The 14,480-nt window shown below is 40.0% G+C and overlaps 1 protein-coding gene across 2 annotated transcripts in view; it reads left to right on the plus strand.

Moving 5' to 3' along the window:
- The window catches only part of osbpl3a (oxysterol binding protein-like 3a), a 37,990-nt gene extending 24,089 nt beyond the window's left edge, over positions 1-13,901 (plus strand). For both annotated transcript variants that reach the window (XM_067411204.1, XM_067411203.1), the window contains exons 16-22: positions 5,390-5,453; positions 5,544-5,622; positions 5,739-5,889; positions 6,088-6,232; positions 6,391-6,517; positions 10,343-10,465; positions 11,095-13,901. In XM_067411204.1, the coding sequence (XP_067267305.1) occupies positions 5,390-5,453; positions 5,544-5,622; positions 5,739-5,889; positions 6,088-6,232; positions 6,391-6,517; positions 10,343-10,465; positions 11,095-11,191 (786 nt within the window). In that variant the 3' untranslated portion in view covers positions 11,192-13,901. The remainder of the gene's footprint in view (positions 1-5,389; positions 5,454-5,543; positions 5,623-5,738; positions 5,890-6,087; positions 6,233-6,390; positions 6,518-10,342; positions 10,466-11,094) is intronic.
- The last annotated feature ends 579 nt before the right edge of the window (positions 13,902-14,480 follow it).

The raw sequence follows: 14,480 nt of genomic DNA on the forward strand, positions 1-14,480 counted from the left end.
TCACCGCACCAGCCAGCGGCCGTTGGACACAACTGCGTCGCAACAGACCGCTCCACTGGCGGGATCTCCGCGTACCCCCTGGCTAGCCCGCCGTCCAGGGAGGTGAAGGCGGACGAGGGACCAGGCCCTGTACGAGCCCCAAGCGGAGCTTGCCAAGACCTGGTCACCTCATCGTGTACTTCCGGGAAGAAAGGCATTGGGGGGGGACGCTGGATTTGACCAGCGCGACCCCCCGCCAAGTACCAATCGTCCAACCGAGATGGGCCGGGACAGGGTGGAGGGTTCCACTCAAGCCCGACGCACAAGGCGGCCCGGGAGAGCACAGCCGTAAGCTCGGGATCCGACTCGGGCAACGCTACCGTCCCGGGCGGCAGCGCGTCCGAATCCTCCCCCGAGGACTCAGGCTCACCTTCCGATGCAGCGATCGACATCTGATCCGCCGCCGGCACACCAAAGGTAACGGCTGGACAGTCCGTAGAGGGCCCAGCGGAAACCAACGGTGGCACGATGGGTTGCGGTGCTGATGAGGCGGCAGGGGCCCGAGGAGCGTTTCCGCTCGGCGGGGAAGCCCTGACCGTAATCCTCCGGTCACCCTTCCTATACAGCGCCGTACCGTCATTCCGGTTCCCGGGGCCGGAAAAAACGGTCGTACGCGGCATAGGAGAGGGGACCCCCGCTTCCTGAGACTTCAGGAAGGAGAGTCTCGACCTCAGCATCGCGATAGTCATGTTCCCGCAATGGGAACATGAACCATCCACAAAAGCTGCTTCAGCGTGCAGAATGCCCAAACACGAGATGCAACGATTGTGCCCATCAGCAGGGACCAGGGAACGACCGCACCCATTAACGCACAGACGAAATGACATACTGTCAGGGTTCGTCTGTAAAGCTCTTTTAGAAGGGGAAGTCAACTCACTCGTGCTGAAGCACCCAGGGAGCGACGCGATGTGTCAGGTACACCACTCCCTGACACACCGAGGAACCGGCCCAAATCGCTACACACGCACACACTCTTTGTGTTGCTGTGAAAACAGCAGTTTTCGAGCTTATAGCTCAGCTCCTCGGAGACTCGCGACCTCGCTGAACGTGCCCTTTCACCAGCACTGGAAGCTCGCTGTAAATCCTCTTCTGAGGCAATGTTTTAGCATAAAACAAACGAAGAAAGGAGTCTTCTAAAACAGGACACCAGTGAATGGCTCCGAAGCGAAAGACAGAGTGCGATTGCATCTGCTTCCTATTTATATACACCTGTCGGGGGCGGTGCGCATTATGCAAATATCGCACGCCAATTCCATTGGCTTGTTTTAGTTTACACGAAGATGATAGGGCTCTCTAAGCGATATCCCAATTCGTCGGTCACTACTGACGTACGTCGAACGTGACCGACTGAAAGGGAACACAAAGATGTACTCTAGGGCTGTCATAATAACCACAATATTGTAATAGCGCGATACATGCCAACCACAGAGGAAATGCAAGCAACTGTGCTGTTCACATTTTTTTTTTTAAATTTTCATAAGGCAATACCCTTCTTGTTTTACACTTCAAGCCTGTGTTAAATGTTTAATAATGATAACAAAAGTGAACTTTTTTTTTTTTATATAACCTAATTAAAACTGTGTATGTACCATTGTGATTTGTACTGAAGCTCTGGAGAGCATTGCTGGTCGAGCTTTGTAAAGTGGTGCTCAAAGTTAAAGGGTTAGTTCACTCAATAATGAAAATTCTGTCATTAATTACTCACCCCCATGTCGTTCCACACCCCTAAGACCTTTGTTCATCTTTGGAACACAAATTATTAAGATATTTTTTATGAAATCAGAGAGGTATATGACTCGTCCATAGACAGCAATATAACCACCAATTTCAAGGTCCAGAAACGTACTAAAGGCATCGTTAAAAAAGTCAATGTGAATGCAGTCGTTCAACCTTAATTTTATAAGGTGATGAAAATACTTTTTGTTAGCAAAAACAAAACAAAAAGAACAACTTTATTCAACAATCTCTTCTCTTCCCTGTCATTGTCCTTACACCGTTGCCGCATTAAGCACAGTGAAGGCTTCCATGTTTATGTCCGAATGCTGGCTCAGTTAGTGCTGGGCGGTATGACCAAAAAATTGTATCATGGTATTTTTCAAAATTATATCGGTTTCACGCTATATGACGGTATTTTTTTTCCCCTATGCATGACCGGGCATTACCACATTTTCTACTGATTGAGAAAGGAAATTGATTGACTAGAATGCCCTGTTTTACTGTCATGATGAGTGAATATTGTAGAAAAATTCCACACTAGAGTTAATACAGGTTTACAAAACCCCACAAAATGATGCTGTGGGGAGACAACAACCAATAAAACACATACCTGCAACACACTCAGACACATGAATATTAAAATATGACCAAAAAAAAGAGTTAAGGGCATCTTAAGCATTTTAAAAATCGAACCCTATATAACAACAAACTGCCAAAACAAGGAAGAAGTGCGGAAGAACATTTAAACTAAGGATATTTTCAGTACATTTAAGAGCATTTATAAAGCAGTTACATTTTTGCCCAGTCTATTTATTAACTTACATCGTCTTCTGTGTAGCAGAATAACCCATTGTGTCATCACGGTCGTGATCAGACGTACAGTTCAGAGTCCTTTGCATAACATTACATTTAATTTGAAGAAGACGTGATGAAATATGTGCGTTCATGTGGTTCATGTTTAGAGCACTAGAGTATATGAAATAGGTCCATAAAAAAACGTAAACACGCTCGCTCCGGTCTATATAATATGATCCATGTGGAGAAAGTTGTTAATCTCTGCGCTGCGCGTAGAAACCGCTCTCTCACGCGCCGCGTGTAGTTTGAATTCTCCCCTGTAATCAAGGGCTGAATCCGAAATCGGCACCTATAACCTCAAATAGGGCATTATTTGAGGCGACAGCCATTTGTAGTGGTGTCCGAAACCATAGTGAACGTTATTGAGTGCACTCGTTCAATCTCACATTGCACCGCAATAACGGGGGTAATTCACTCACTCGTTTTCATTCACTCTTTCAAGTGAACAATATAAGTGGATAACGTAGGGAATAGTGAATGAGGCTTTAGGGGGTGATTTCGGACATAGCACAGCTGAGATCGCATCACAGCCAATGTTCTCACTACAATGCTACATTGAAACGGGACGCTCTCAAACTGTGATGCTGCGCCGCGTTCCGAACGTTGGTTTAGCGACACATACCGGTAATGCGGTATCATCAAAATTCATATCATAACAAAAATAACTAACCCTTTAAAATAAATGAAATGACTTATGCCTGGCTCACACTACAGGAGTTTTAGGCCGATTTATGCCCGATTTTCCCCTCCCGAGAATCTGAGAAAAAATCTTGTCCACGACCTCGATCGGTTCCGATGTTGCAGTGCAGATTATCTGGTAATGTGAGACGTTCACAGATAAAATCTTGCACCTCCTGATCTGATCTCACACAAATCGGGCTCACCCCGATCATATCAAACATGTTTGATATTTATCGGGATGACCAAGATTGTAATAACATCAGTACTGTCACAATAGCCAATAGGAAACAAGTAACGTTATACGACGCGACGGAAGTGACAGACATTTCGAAATGGCGACCGCGAAACCAAGATCAATGAATCTACAATGTAAAAGGTGACACTAGCGCTTTTGAACTACAGTAGGCAGGCAATATTATAGCGGTAAACATTCTAGCACACTACGATAGTAATAAAAGGTAAATTTTACCTCCATTTCTCGCTGAAGAACTGACAATCCACGTTGAGCCCGTCTCCTCAACCATTTTTTTTCATCCACACTCGTTTATTCTTCCGCTTTTGTGTTTTCTCACAACAAACGATTATTATTGCTACAGCAAGTTTCCGTGTTTCAGTAGCCTATCCATTTTGTTTACATCCGCTTTCGATCTGCTGCGTAGATCACGTGACGCGCTTCCTCTGGCAGATAATCTTAATAATATTTTGTAGTGTGTGATGCTCTGCGAATTTCAAATCTTGTAGTGTGAGCATGTTTAAGATTTGAGGGAAGAAAATCTACAAAGATTCTCCTGAAGTGTGTGCTGCAACCAGATTTTACAATTGGATAGGATTTTAAAACTCCTGTAGTGTGAGCCAGGCATTAGCAGTTCAATGAACTGTTTGACTCACTCAAAGACAGTACCTTGCCGCCACCTAGTGGCATAACAATGTAACCTGCACTGACTGAGAGCCTGGCCAGTGTCCTGCAGAGTTTATCTCCATCCCTGATAAAAACTCACTTGCCTATAACTTTCTACTAATCCTAAAGACCTTGATTAGCTGGTTCAGGTGTGTTTGATTAGGGTTGGAGCTAAACTCTGCTGGACACTGGCCCTCCAGGACCGGAGTTGTCCATCCCTGCTATAGAGGGTATGCATGTGTCATCACTGTTGGCCATTTTGACTGCGGTTACGCCCACTGAGTGGCAAAGCAGCATGTGGCAGCATGGGTTTTCATCCAAAATGGGAAAGAGATTTGATATTTTTACTGACTGCCGAAAGCTACAGAAAAAAGAAGCAAATGGATTGCTGCAATTCACAGAAACAACTGGACTCAAGTCAGAGAAATGTGGATTTGCAGTCATCATTTTGTGTCAAAATGTTGGATTTTGGGGTAAAATCATATCTTAAATATTGTATTGTTATATATTGTTGACAATTCATGAAATTAAATATTTACCATCTTATATTCTGCATAATTGGGTGTTTTTAAATAAACACTGACAAGTTTTATGGGTTGTACGATATGACTATATATAACATTGATATAAGTGATCACTCTGATTTAGACCTTTACATAAAGCCTTCACGGGCAGATTTGAGAAACTTTCGCGCCCAATCTTTAGTTTAATCATTTGTTTTACTAGTGTATTTGCAGTTTCCCCTATTAAATCCAGGCATGCAGCAGGATCTTTTGCCACTCAAGGGACAACAATGTGTACTATCTATTGGGAAATTTCAGCAGTATTAGAAAGCCTCTTGTCCAGTCAGATTTGAGGATTGGAACTAACTGTTATACATATAACAATAGACCAACAAGCTTATTGTCAGGGTTATGTTCTGTTATGTTATGGTGGACCCTTATTTTGACATTCTTGTTTGTTGCTATATTTACGTTACGTCATTCTCCTGCGTGTTCATTTAAAGTGTTTGGATTATTAAAGGATTAGTTCACTTCAGAATTCAAATTTTACTGATAATTTACTTACCCTCATGTCCAAGATGATTATGTCTTTCAGTCGGAAAGAAATTAAGGTTGAGGTTTTTTCTTTTCAACTGAAGAAAGAAAGACAAACATCTAGTGAACATGCTCACATGCTCTTTAACACTGTGTCCCTAAGGTCAGTCACCATCCACCTGTGTCCGCTTGTCACTGTGAGTCCAAAAACTACACATTTTGGCAAGGTAAGTGAAGCACACTTGGGTCAAGCCTTTTAGCAGTTTGCATGATTTTGATGTCGTAAACTGTGTCCATTCTCTGCATATGCCCATTAGATATCCGTTGGAAGAATAAGTTTTGGGGAAAATCCATGGAGATTGTTCCCATGGGAGTCACTCACTTAGAGTTGCCAGGGTGATTTTTATTTTATCCTGAATTATTCTGCTTATCATTCACACATTATTCCAGCCCTCATTCTCCTCCATGTCTCAGCATCTCTGTCTTTCTTTCACTCATTCGTTCATTCTCAGTTTTGGGGATCGTTATGAGTGGAGTAAGGTCACTTCATGCATTCATAACATTCTAAGCGGTCAGCGCTGGATCGAGCACTACGGGGAAATGTCAATCAAGCACTCAAACACCATGGGAGATATCAGTCATTGCAAAGTCACTTTCCTTAAGGTAGGACCTTCAAGACATGCAAAATTAATTCATTCCACATATTCCTCATACATTCCACACAATGTGTGTGCATCCATGTTTGTCTTGCCCACATCTTCCTCTTGTGGAGCAACCACAACCAAATTCTCATTTTATGAGTAACATGTTTATTACTAGTTCTTTTATTATGATTTTTTTTTATGCATGCCTTGTATTCAGTCGAGATCTGGAGGTCTGAATGCTAATGAGGTAGAGGGTGTGGTCACTGATTCAGAGGGGCGTGTTATTCACTCTCTGGTTGGCAAATGGAACGAGGCCTTGTACCTAGGAAAATCTCCCTCAGCAACCTGCATCTGGAGAGCAAGTGAGTTTCAGACCAGTCCAGAGCAGTCTATTTAAATATTTGAAATATCTAAATTATAATTATGTTCAATCATCAATTAGTTTGTAGATAATGACCTCAAGAGGGCGCTAACACAGCACTGTTTTTGTCTTTGAATGTTTGTCTGTGGGTGCATATAGATCCTATGCCTGAAGATCATGAGCAGTACTATGGATTCACCCAGTTTGCAATTGAGTTAAATGAATTGGAGGAGGGTTTAAGGCCACTGTTGCCCCTGACGGACACTCGTTTTAGACCAGACCAAAGGTACAGAAATAGAGACATGAGTCAAAATCTGCTATGGTGTAAAAATGGAAAAAGTTTTAAATAGTGATTTTTCACTATTGTTTACAACAGGATCTGCATTTTTTATGGGTTTTAATAAAATATTTTTATTATAAGAGACAATAAAAATGACTTTCTGCATCTAAACTACTATTTCTGGTTAAACAAAAAAAAAACGAGCTTGTTTAAGTCAACAAATTTGCGACAGCTAAAAGTAACATTTGACCTTGAAATTCACCATATCAGTCTCTGAGTAGGGGTGTGACGATACACACATTCCAAGCAAATTGTGTTTACGCTCATAATTGGCATCTCAGAGCAGTTCTGTTCAAAATAAATGCTGCATGCTCTATCACTGCATGTGCTGTAAGTTTAACCTGCATTTTTGAGTTTTTAATTTAAGTTGCATATATTTTATTCTTGCACTGATGTTCCTTTTTTGGCAATTTTGAACTTTGACAGCCAGTTTGAGATATAGGCTATATTTGAGTATTGTGTGTATCGGATAGTTTACAAAATCAAACGATTGGGACAGTTTTTGCTATTGAAATGACTGGGAAAAAGTGTCCCAATCAACCTGAATTCACCCTACTCTTTGAAATCATAATTACATTGCGTTGTTTAAACCCCAAATAGTTTACTTATAACATTTTCCATTAACAATTATTCAATTAGGCCTATTTATAACAATGTCCAAAAATTGTTGCATTTAGTATTTAATAGTTGTAATGTATCTAGCTACTTTTTGATAGTAACTTATAGTGTAGCTAACTATGTTTTCAGAAGGGTAGCTTGAATGTAACTTAACTACCTTAACTTAAGTGTAGCTTGTAGCTTGTCAAGCTACAGTTTCAGAGTAGCTTTGCTACTAAGTATTTATGAGAAGCAGAGTTCCAGTGAGATCAGGCATTTCCCGAAAAACCCACAATACCGGATGCTTTGAATGGTGGTCTGGGTGGCTAATAATGTTTTCTAATAAGAGCAGTACTGGTGGGTTTCTGCGGGAAATTCAAGCATGCAGCTGTTCGTCTTTGCGTCATTATGTCACATCTGTTTACATAAAGAAGGAGTCCCAGCCAGTAGGCTATATGGCATGCTGCAGGTGGCGGATCATTTATAGCCTTTTCTCACAGCAGTTGCAATAATTAAACTTATCATTTTGATTGCGGATTGTAATCCAGAAAGATCCAAATGACAATCATCAGTGACAACTGGAGATTAACCCATAGTCAAAAGCAAAAGAGTGGCTACAAAAATTGAAATGTACAGGTAACGCTAATACACACTAACAGCACATAGTCAACGCAATACTGATGTTGTTAACATGAACAATTTGAGAATTTGCATGGTTTGACATGATCCGAGTTAAGTGATCTATAGATTTAATCACCATTGGCAGCACGATTTATTGTAATGCTTTTTTTTTTCAGTTGGTCAGAACAAAAGTTGCAGACATGTTTTTCCGGTGAAAATTCTTACTTTGGTCTTACTTCCAAGATGTAGAATCTGTGATTCCAAAGTACAGTATCCACACCGATGTGGTGACTGACTGCATTTTATTTGATTAATCCGCGCTGAGGAGCCGTGCCGATGCACAACCCACGTAAAGATGATAATTCTGCGAATAACTGCAATTGCAGGTTTCAAAGAGAAATGGCGACAAAGAGGCAAAACTTACGGACTGCAGCTTTAAATGAGTGATCTTGAGATGAGTCCTTGTAGTTGTCTAATTTGACTCTCAAATGATGATGTAATATACACCAGTCAACATTTGAAGTGTATCAAAAACTTTCATCAAAGTTCTCCCAAAACCAAAGTGTGTTTCTTTCACAATTCATACCTAACTTGTAAGTCTGTTATTAATCAATGTTGTCATTAATGTAATGTCATCCTTCATGGCTTTTGATGGTCTCCAGACATGATTGTTTGTCATTAGGTACCAATTGTTCTGTCACTGGTGTCCGATATTGGGAACTGATCATCATTTAAGGCTCTGAAAGCTTCACTTGAGATCAGAAAGCATCGAAAATGCCCCGTTTAGTGCGATTGCAGGATTCTGGCCTCAACAGGGCCATTGGGATGCTGCAAGAAGGCATGACTCAGTGTGAAGTTGTAGACTCAGTGGGGGTGTCTCAAGGTGTCATTTCCAGAGCCTGGAACGGGTTCAGAAGGTCTGGTAGTGTGAGTAGAAGGCACAACACCAGTAGGAGTGAGTAGAAGGTCACAACACCAAATCAAGGCTGATACTTGACCCTGCATGCCCGCAGAAATCACTTCATGCCTGCAGTCAGCCTGCGAAATGACTTTCAGGAAGCAACAGGGGGGAGAGTGTCCACTCAGACTGTGAGGAGATGACTTTGTGAAGTTGGCTTGAGAGCCAGAAGACCAGCTGTAAGTGTGCCTCTTTCCAGAGCACGCAAACTGGCACGTCTGCAGTGGGCCACAGAACACTGCAGGTGGACACTGAATGAGTGGGGTACAGTGCTCTTCACAGATGAGTTCCGGTTCTGCATAAACTTCCTAGACAGGCGTAGGAGGGTCTGGTGTCGCCCTGGGGAGAGAAATTTGCCACAAAATATTGTACAGCATGACAGTTTTGGCGGATCATCGGTCATGGCTTGGGGAGGCATCTCCATGGGTGAAAGGACAGAGCTTGTCACTGTTAAAAATGGCAGCCTGACAGGCCAAAGGTATAGGCATGAAATCCCAAAACCAGTTGTGCGACCGTATGCTGGTGCAATGTGGCCAGATTTTGTGCTTATGGATGACAACGCCCGCCTACATCGAGCAAGGCTGGTGACAGAATTCTTGGAGGAGAAGGGCATCTCAAGGTTGGAGTGGCCAGCCCGGTCACCCGATTTGAACCCCAGTGAACACATTTGGGAGCAGCCAAGAGTGCAAGCACGCCAGGTCCCTCCAGGAACCCGGGTGGAGTTGCGAACAGCGTTGCTGGAGGAATGGCAAGCCATCCCTCAACAGAATATCCAAAACCTCATCTCAAGCATGCACAGGCGATGTGAGGCTGTGATCAACGTCAGAAGTGGTAACAATGACATTTGTTAAACCATGCAATTCATGTTTGTTTTAGAGTATGAACTCAGATTTTTGACCTGTTGTAACATGTGCAATAACATCTTGTTTTGTTGAACTGAAAAAGATTTATTTCCTGTTTTGGGTCCTGCTTGACACTCTGACGCTCCATATAGGGTGACTACAGTACAGTACAGTATCCAGTGCATCACCAATGTTTAAGAGGCATTTCTAGTCTGTTGTGACTTCAGGTCAATCACAGAAGTACTGAACAACTAACAGTTTTTTGGTGCGCTCTTGTCTTCACAAATGTGAACAAACAATCATGACTGGGCACCATCAAAAGTTATGAGGCATGAAATTCCATTGACAACACTGATTAATAGCATTTGCATGTTATACATGAATTTTGAACAATACCCATTCTTGTCTTTGGACAACTTTGAACTTTTTTGATCCACTTCATGTTGACGATTGTGTATATTATAACTTTGACTAGTGATTTTTATAAAATATAGTTTGATAACTATCTTCTCAGTTGTTTAAAAGATTATTTTAAATTTTATTATTATAAGGCAATTATAAAAGTTTGATAAAATGTTTCATTTTCCAATAAAAGATTATACATTTACATGATTTGTTAAATTGAATTACCCCTTAGCAGATTTTGACTCACATATGAAGTATGAATTATGCATATATGAATTCTTCCCATTACAAAAAAAAAGTTTTGTATGCTATTGGCTACTTATTGGTCCTCTTTTTTTTTTTTGTTAGATTACTTGAAGAGGGTGATATTGCCGGAGCAGAAGAACAGAAAGAAAGAATTGAAGTCCTCCAAAGAGAGAGGAGGAGAGTCCTGCAAGAAAATAACATGATGCACTCGCCCCGATTTTTTAAGTAAGTGAATGTTATAAACACAAAAGCTGCGTTTCCACCGAAATTACCCAAAACAATTTGTCCCAGGAACTGTTTTCCCCCCAGACCTATTGCTAGCTGCGTTTGTGGTCTAAAGTACCATGAGAATGGTCCGGTGATGTAGGACTGCGCGCAACTTTCCAGTTCCCGCTGGATTTCGTCCTCCACATATAAACTTAATAAAGCCTGAACCTCATTGTCAGTCCATCGGTCGTATTTTTTTAAACTCCATTGTTGATTTGAATAGCAAACAACTCTTACTGCACACACCACAACAGACTTTTAAAAAAAGAAAAGAAAAAAAAAAAAAAGATGGTTGAAATAAAATGCTGTGTAAACCAATCAAAATGCTACGTGAACTCAACCGTTCTGCGCCCAAGTCTCAAATTGGAAAAAGTACTATCTAGCGAGCAGGTACTTTCTGAGGGGGAATTTTTTTTACCTGAAACTTAGCCTGGTTCCTGCAGTCGAAACACCCCCAAGTACCACCCCAGAGTTTCTAGTTCCTGGGGAAAGTTCCTGTGGTGGAAACGTGGCTAAAGATGCAGTTTTGTTGCAGTTAGGTGGGTCAAGAGTTTATGTTCGTAACCTTCTTTCACTAATTCAATCAGACGTGCTGAAGATGACTTGTGGGTGAGCAATGGCACTTATTGGGACCTCAGGAAGGACCCTGGATTCAGCAAACTAGAATTCCCTGTACTCTGGTGACCACCCGTGGATTTATATCATTGACTTTTCCATTTCGGCTCTGGCTGTATATAGATCCTTGAACACTGTGGGCTTTTAATGTACTGTCCTTATTTTGATGTTTTTGATGTTTATTTATCTTTGTTGAACAGACATTTATAGCACAATATAGAAAGTATCTCTAGAAACGCATCAATGCCTTACTTGTCAAACTGCCTCACTGATGTTTAGATGCAAATGCACTGAACAATGACTTTTGTAAGTGCCTGGATATAATTGGTGTATTTGTATTTAATAAGCAAAGTAAAAAAAACTGTTAACTAATCAGATACATTTAAACATTCCTCTAATCAAACAATTAATTATTAAAATAAATTAACCAATATGAAGATTGAGTTAGACAAACATTTAAGTTAAACCTTAAATAAATAAGAAATAATTTTTGCAAATGAAGATTCTTTTTGGACCATTGTGATTTTTTTTTTTTTTTTTTTTTTTTTTTTTGCATTGTTATTTTTATTGTCATTCTCATTACTGTAATCTGAAAAACAGATGTATTTAAATTGTAGTGTTCATGCAACATGGTAGTATTTGTTGTACTGCCTTTTATTATTTTTTTTTAATCAGCACGATATATTGTATAAGAAATCAGTACTATTACAATAATGAGAATTTTGGGATACTTAATTATCATGAAATTAATATTGCAATTAAAGAAATATCTTGGTCCTAAAAGAGTTCTTTTATGCAAAATATAATTTCTTATTTATACCTCTTTTTTTTTTTTTCCTTGAATAATAATGTAACCTAGACTGAATAGTTTAAAGGGATTCACTTCAGGGAAGTTTGCACTATAGCCTTTGTTTAAAAGCCACAATTCATCAATTGCTGACTCAGACAATGCACTCAGGCATTACCATGGAATATAGAAATAAAAAAATATATACATAAATATTTTTGCACAGGGATTTATCGTTCTTTAAAGGGATAATAAAAGAAAACTATTGGAACAATATAATATGTTTTAAAGAAATTGTCTAAATGAATGGATGGTAATTTTGTGTTGTGTACATGCTTTTCCTCCTTTTTGTGTTGTGTGTGAAAGAGAGAGGGGGATAGTCTATATGTGCTCATGTGGTATGCCTGTTACACAAACCTGTTGTCCTGTTTCTGTGAAGTGGGGGTGTGGTGTGATGCGATAAACACAACATTTCTTTCCTTGGTCAATGACATACAAAGACTTTAAACAGATCTGGGACTTTTGCTTTCAGAGGATTGAAAACAGACTGCATCAGTGTATGACTGGCCACATGTTTGGCTTGCACAATAAATGTACTGAGCACAAATCTAAGGAACTTTCCTTGTTTTATTATACACATGCTTTTGGATATTCATCTGTTGCTTAACTCTTATGACAGTGGTGTATTTATTTATTTAGCTTGTTTATTTTTCTACAAGCTTTTAATTAAAGAGGTAAAGATATTGGAATTGGATATCATGATGAACTTTAAAGGTATTGTTAGTAGGGTATCCCTAAAGCTTTGCTTCATCTCTGAATGGCTGGTAGGATTGTAACACTAGGAAGATCCCCTTTCTGAAAATTACATTTTTTTAATGGGTGTTATTTTATAAACCTATGCACACAATGAATGTCACTTGTTCTTTCCTGACCTAAACAATTGCTGTATACTGCATGTGTAGCTGTGCTCTCCAAACTAAATAATGGAGCAGTCTTAGGCAGAGTCTCTCAGAAGTAAAGATGGGCATAGGCTCTCCTATCTGTGAAAGAGCATAAAAAGATATAAGAAATACTGAAGAAATACTTTAAAAACAATGTTCCTCAATGTCAAATTGCAAAGGCTTTGCAAATCTCATCATCTACAGTGCATAACATCATCAGAGGTTTCAGAGAAACTGGAGAAATCTCTGCGTAAAAGGGACAAGGCCGAGGACTTTTAGTGGATGCCCGTGGTCTTCAGGCCCTCAGACGACACTGCATCACTCATCGGCATGATTGTGTCAATGACATTACTAAATGAGCCCAGGAATACTTCCAGAAACCATTGTCAGTAAACACAATCCGCTGTGCCATCTGCAGATGCCAACTGCTCTATCATGCAAAAAGGAATATGTGAACAAGGATAGAAACACTGGACCTTGTTATGTTCTGTGGGACTGTTTCAAAGTGGAAAAGTGTTCTATGGTCAGACGAGTCCAAATTTGACATTCTTGTTGGAAATCATGGACGCCGTGTCCTCCGGGCTAAAGAGGAGGGAGACCTTCCAGAGTGTTATCAGCGTTCAGTTCAAAAACCAGCATCTCTGATGGTATGGGGGTGCATAAGTGCATATGGTATGGGCAGCTTGCATGTTTTGGAAGGCACTATGAATGCTGAAAGGTATATAAAGGTTTCCAGATGGCGTCTATTTCAGGGAAAGCCTTTGTGTATTTCAGTAGGACAATGCAAAACCACATACTGCAGCTGTTACAACAGCATGGCTTTGTCGTAGAAGAGTCCTGCAGTCCAGATCTTTCACCTAGAACATTTGGTACATCATTAAACAAAAAATATGTCAAAGACGACCACAAACTCTTCAGAAGCTGGAAACCTATATCCCGCAAAAATGGGACTAAATTCCAACACCAAAACTCCAGAAACTCATTACCTCGATGCACAGATGTCTTCAAACTGATTTGAAAAGAAGAGGAGATGCTACAACACCATGGTAAACATGCCCCCTATTTGCATACAATTTGAAATGAGCTCATTTTGTGCATAAAATTGTAAAATATCTGTTTAAAACATTTGTTATCTATGATCTATTGTGAATAAAATATGAGCTCATGTGATTTGAAAGTCTTTTAGTTTTCATTTTATTCAAATTTTAAAAATGTCTACTTTTCCGGAATTGTGTATTCAAATGACACAGCTGAAAAGTGTAGTTTCTAGTGAAATTAGCCTGACCACAGCTTCCCTTGTTATTTCCTCAAGAATGTGTCAGTTCCCTCAAATGCTGAGGGCTCTCTTACAAAGTTATTTTGTTTAGAAGTCATACAGTCAATACTCTTCATTTGTGCATGGTGTTTTTTTTTGTTTGTTTTTTTTTACACTTAAACCTGGAAATAAAGTTTTGTATAACTAAGATGAATTATGACAAATTATCACATACAATGAAATAAACTTTAAGATTCTACACAATTTTAAGGCTACTAACCCATTGTACAGTCAGATGTTCATGATTCTATTGAAGCACATGATGTAAAAATACAAAGAAATCTTGAAATTAATTTTGAATCTTGAACTTAGTCT

This window comes from Chanodichthys erythropterus, chromosome 15, assembly GCF_024489055.1.
Source record: "Chanodichthys erythropterus isolate Z2021 chromosome 15, ASM2448905v1, whole genome shotgun sequence".
NCBI lineage: Eukaryota > Metazoa > Chordata > Actinopteri > Cypriniformes > Xenocyprididae > Chanodichthys > Chanodichthys erythropterus.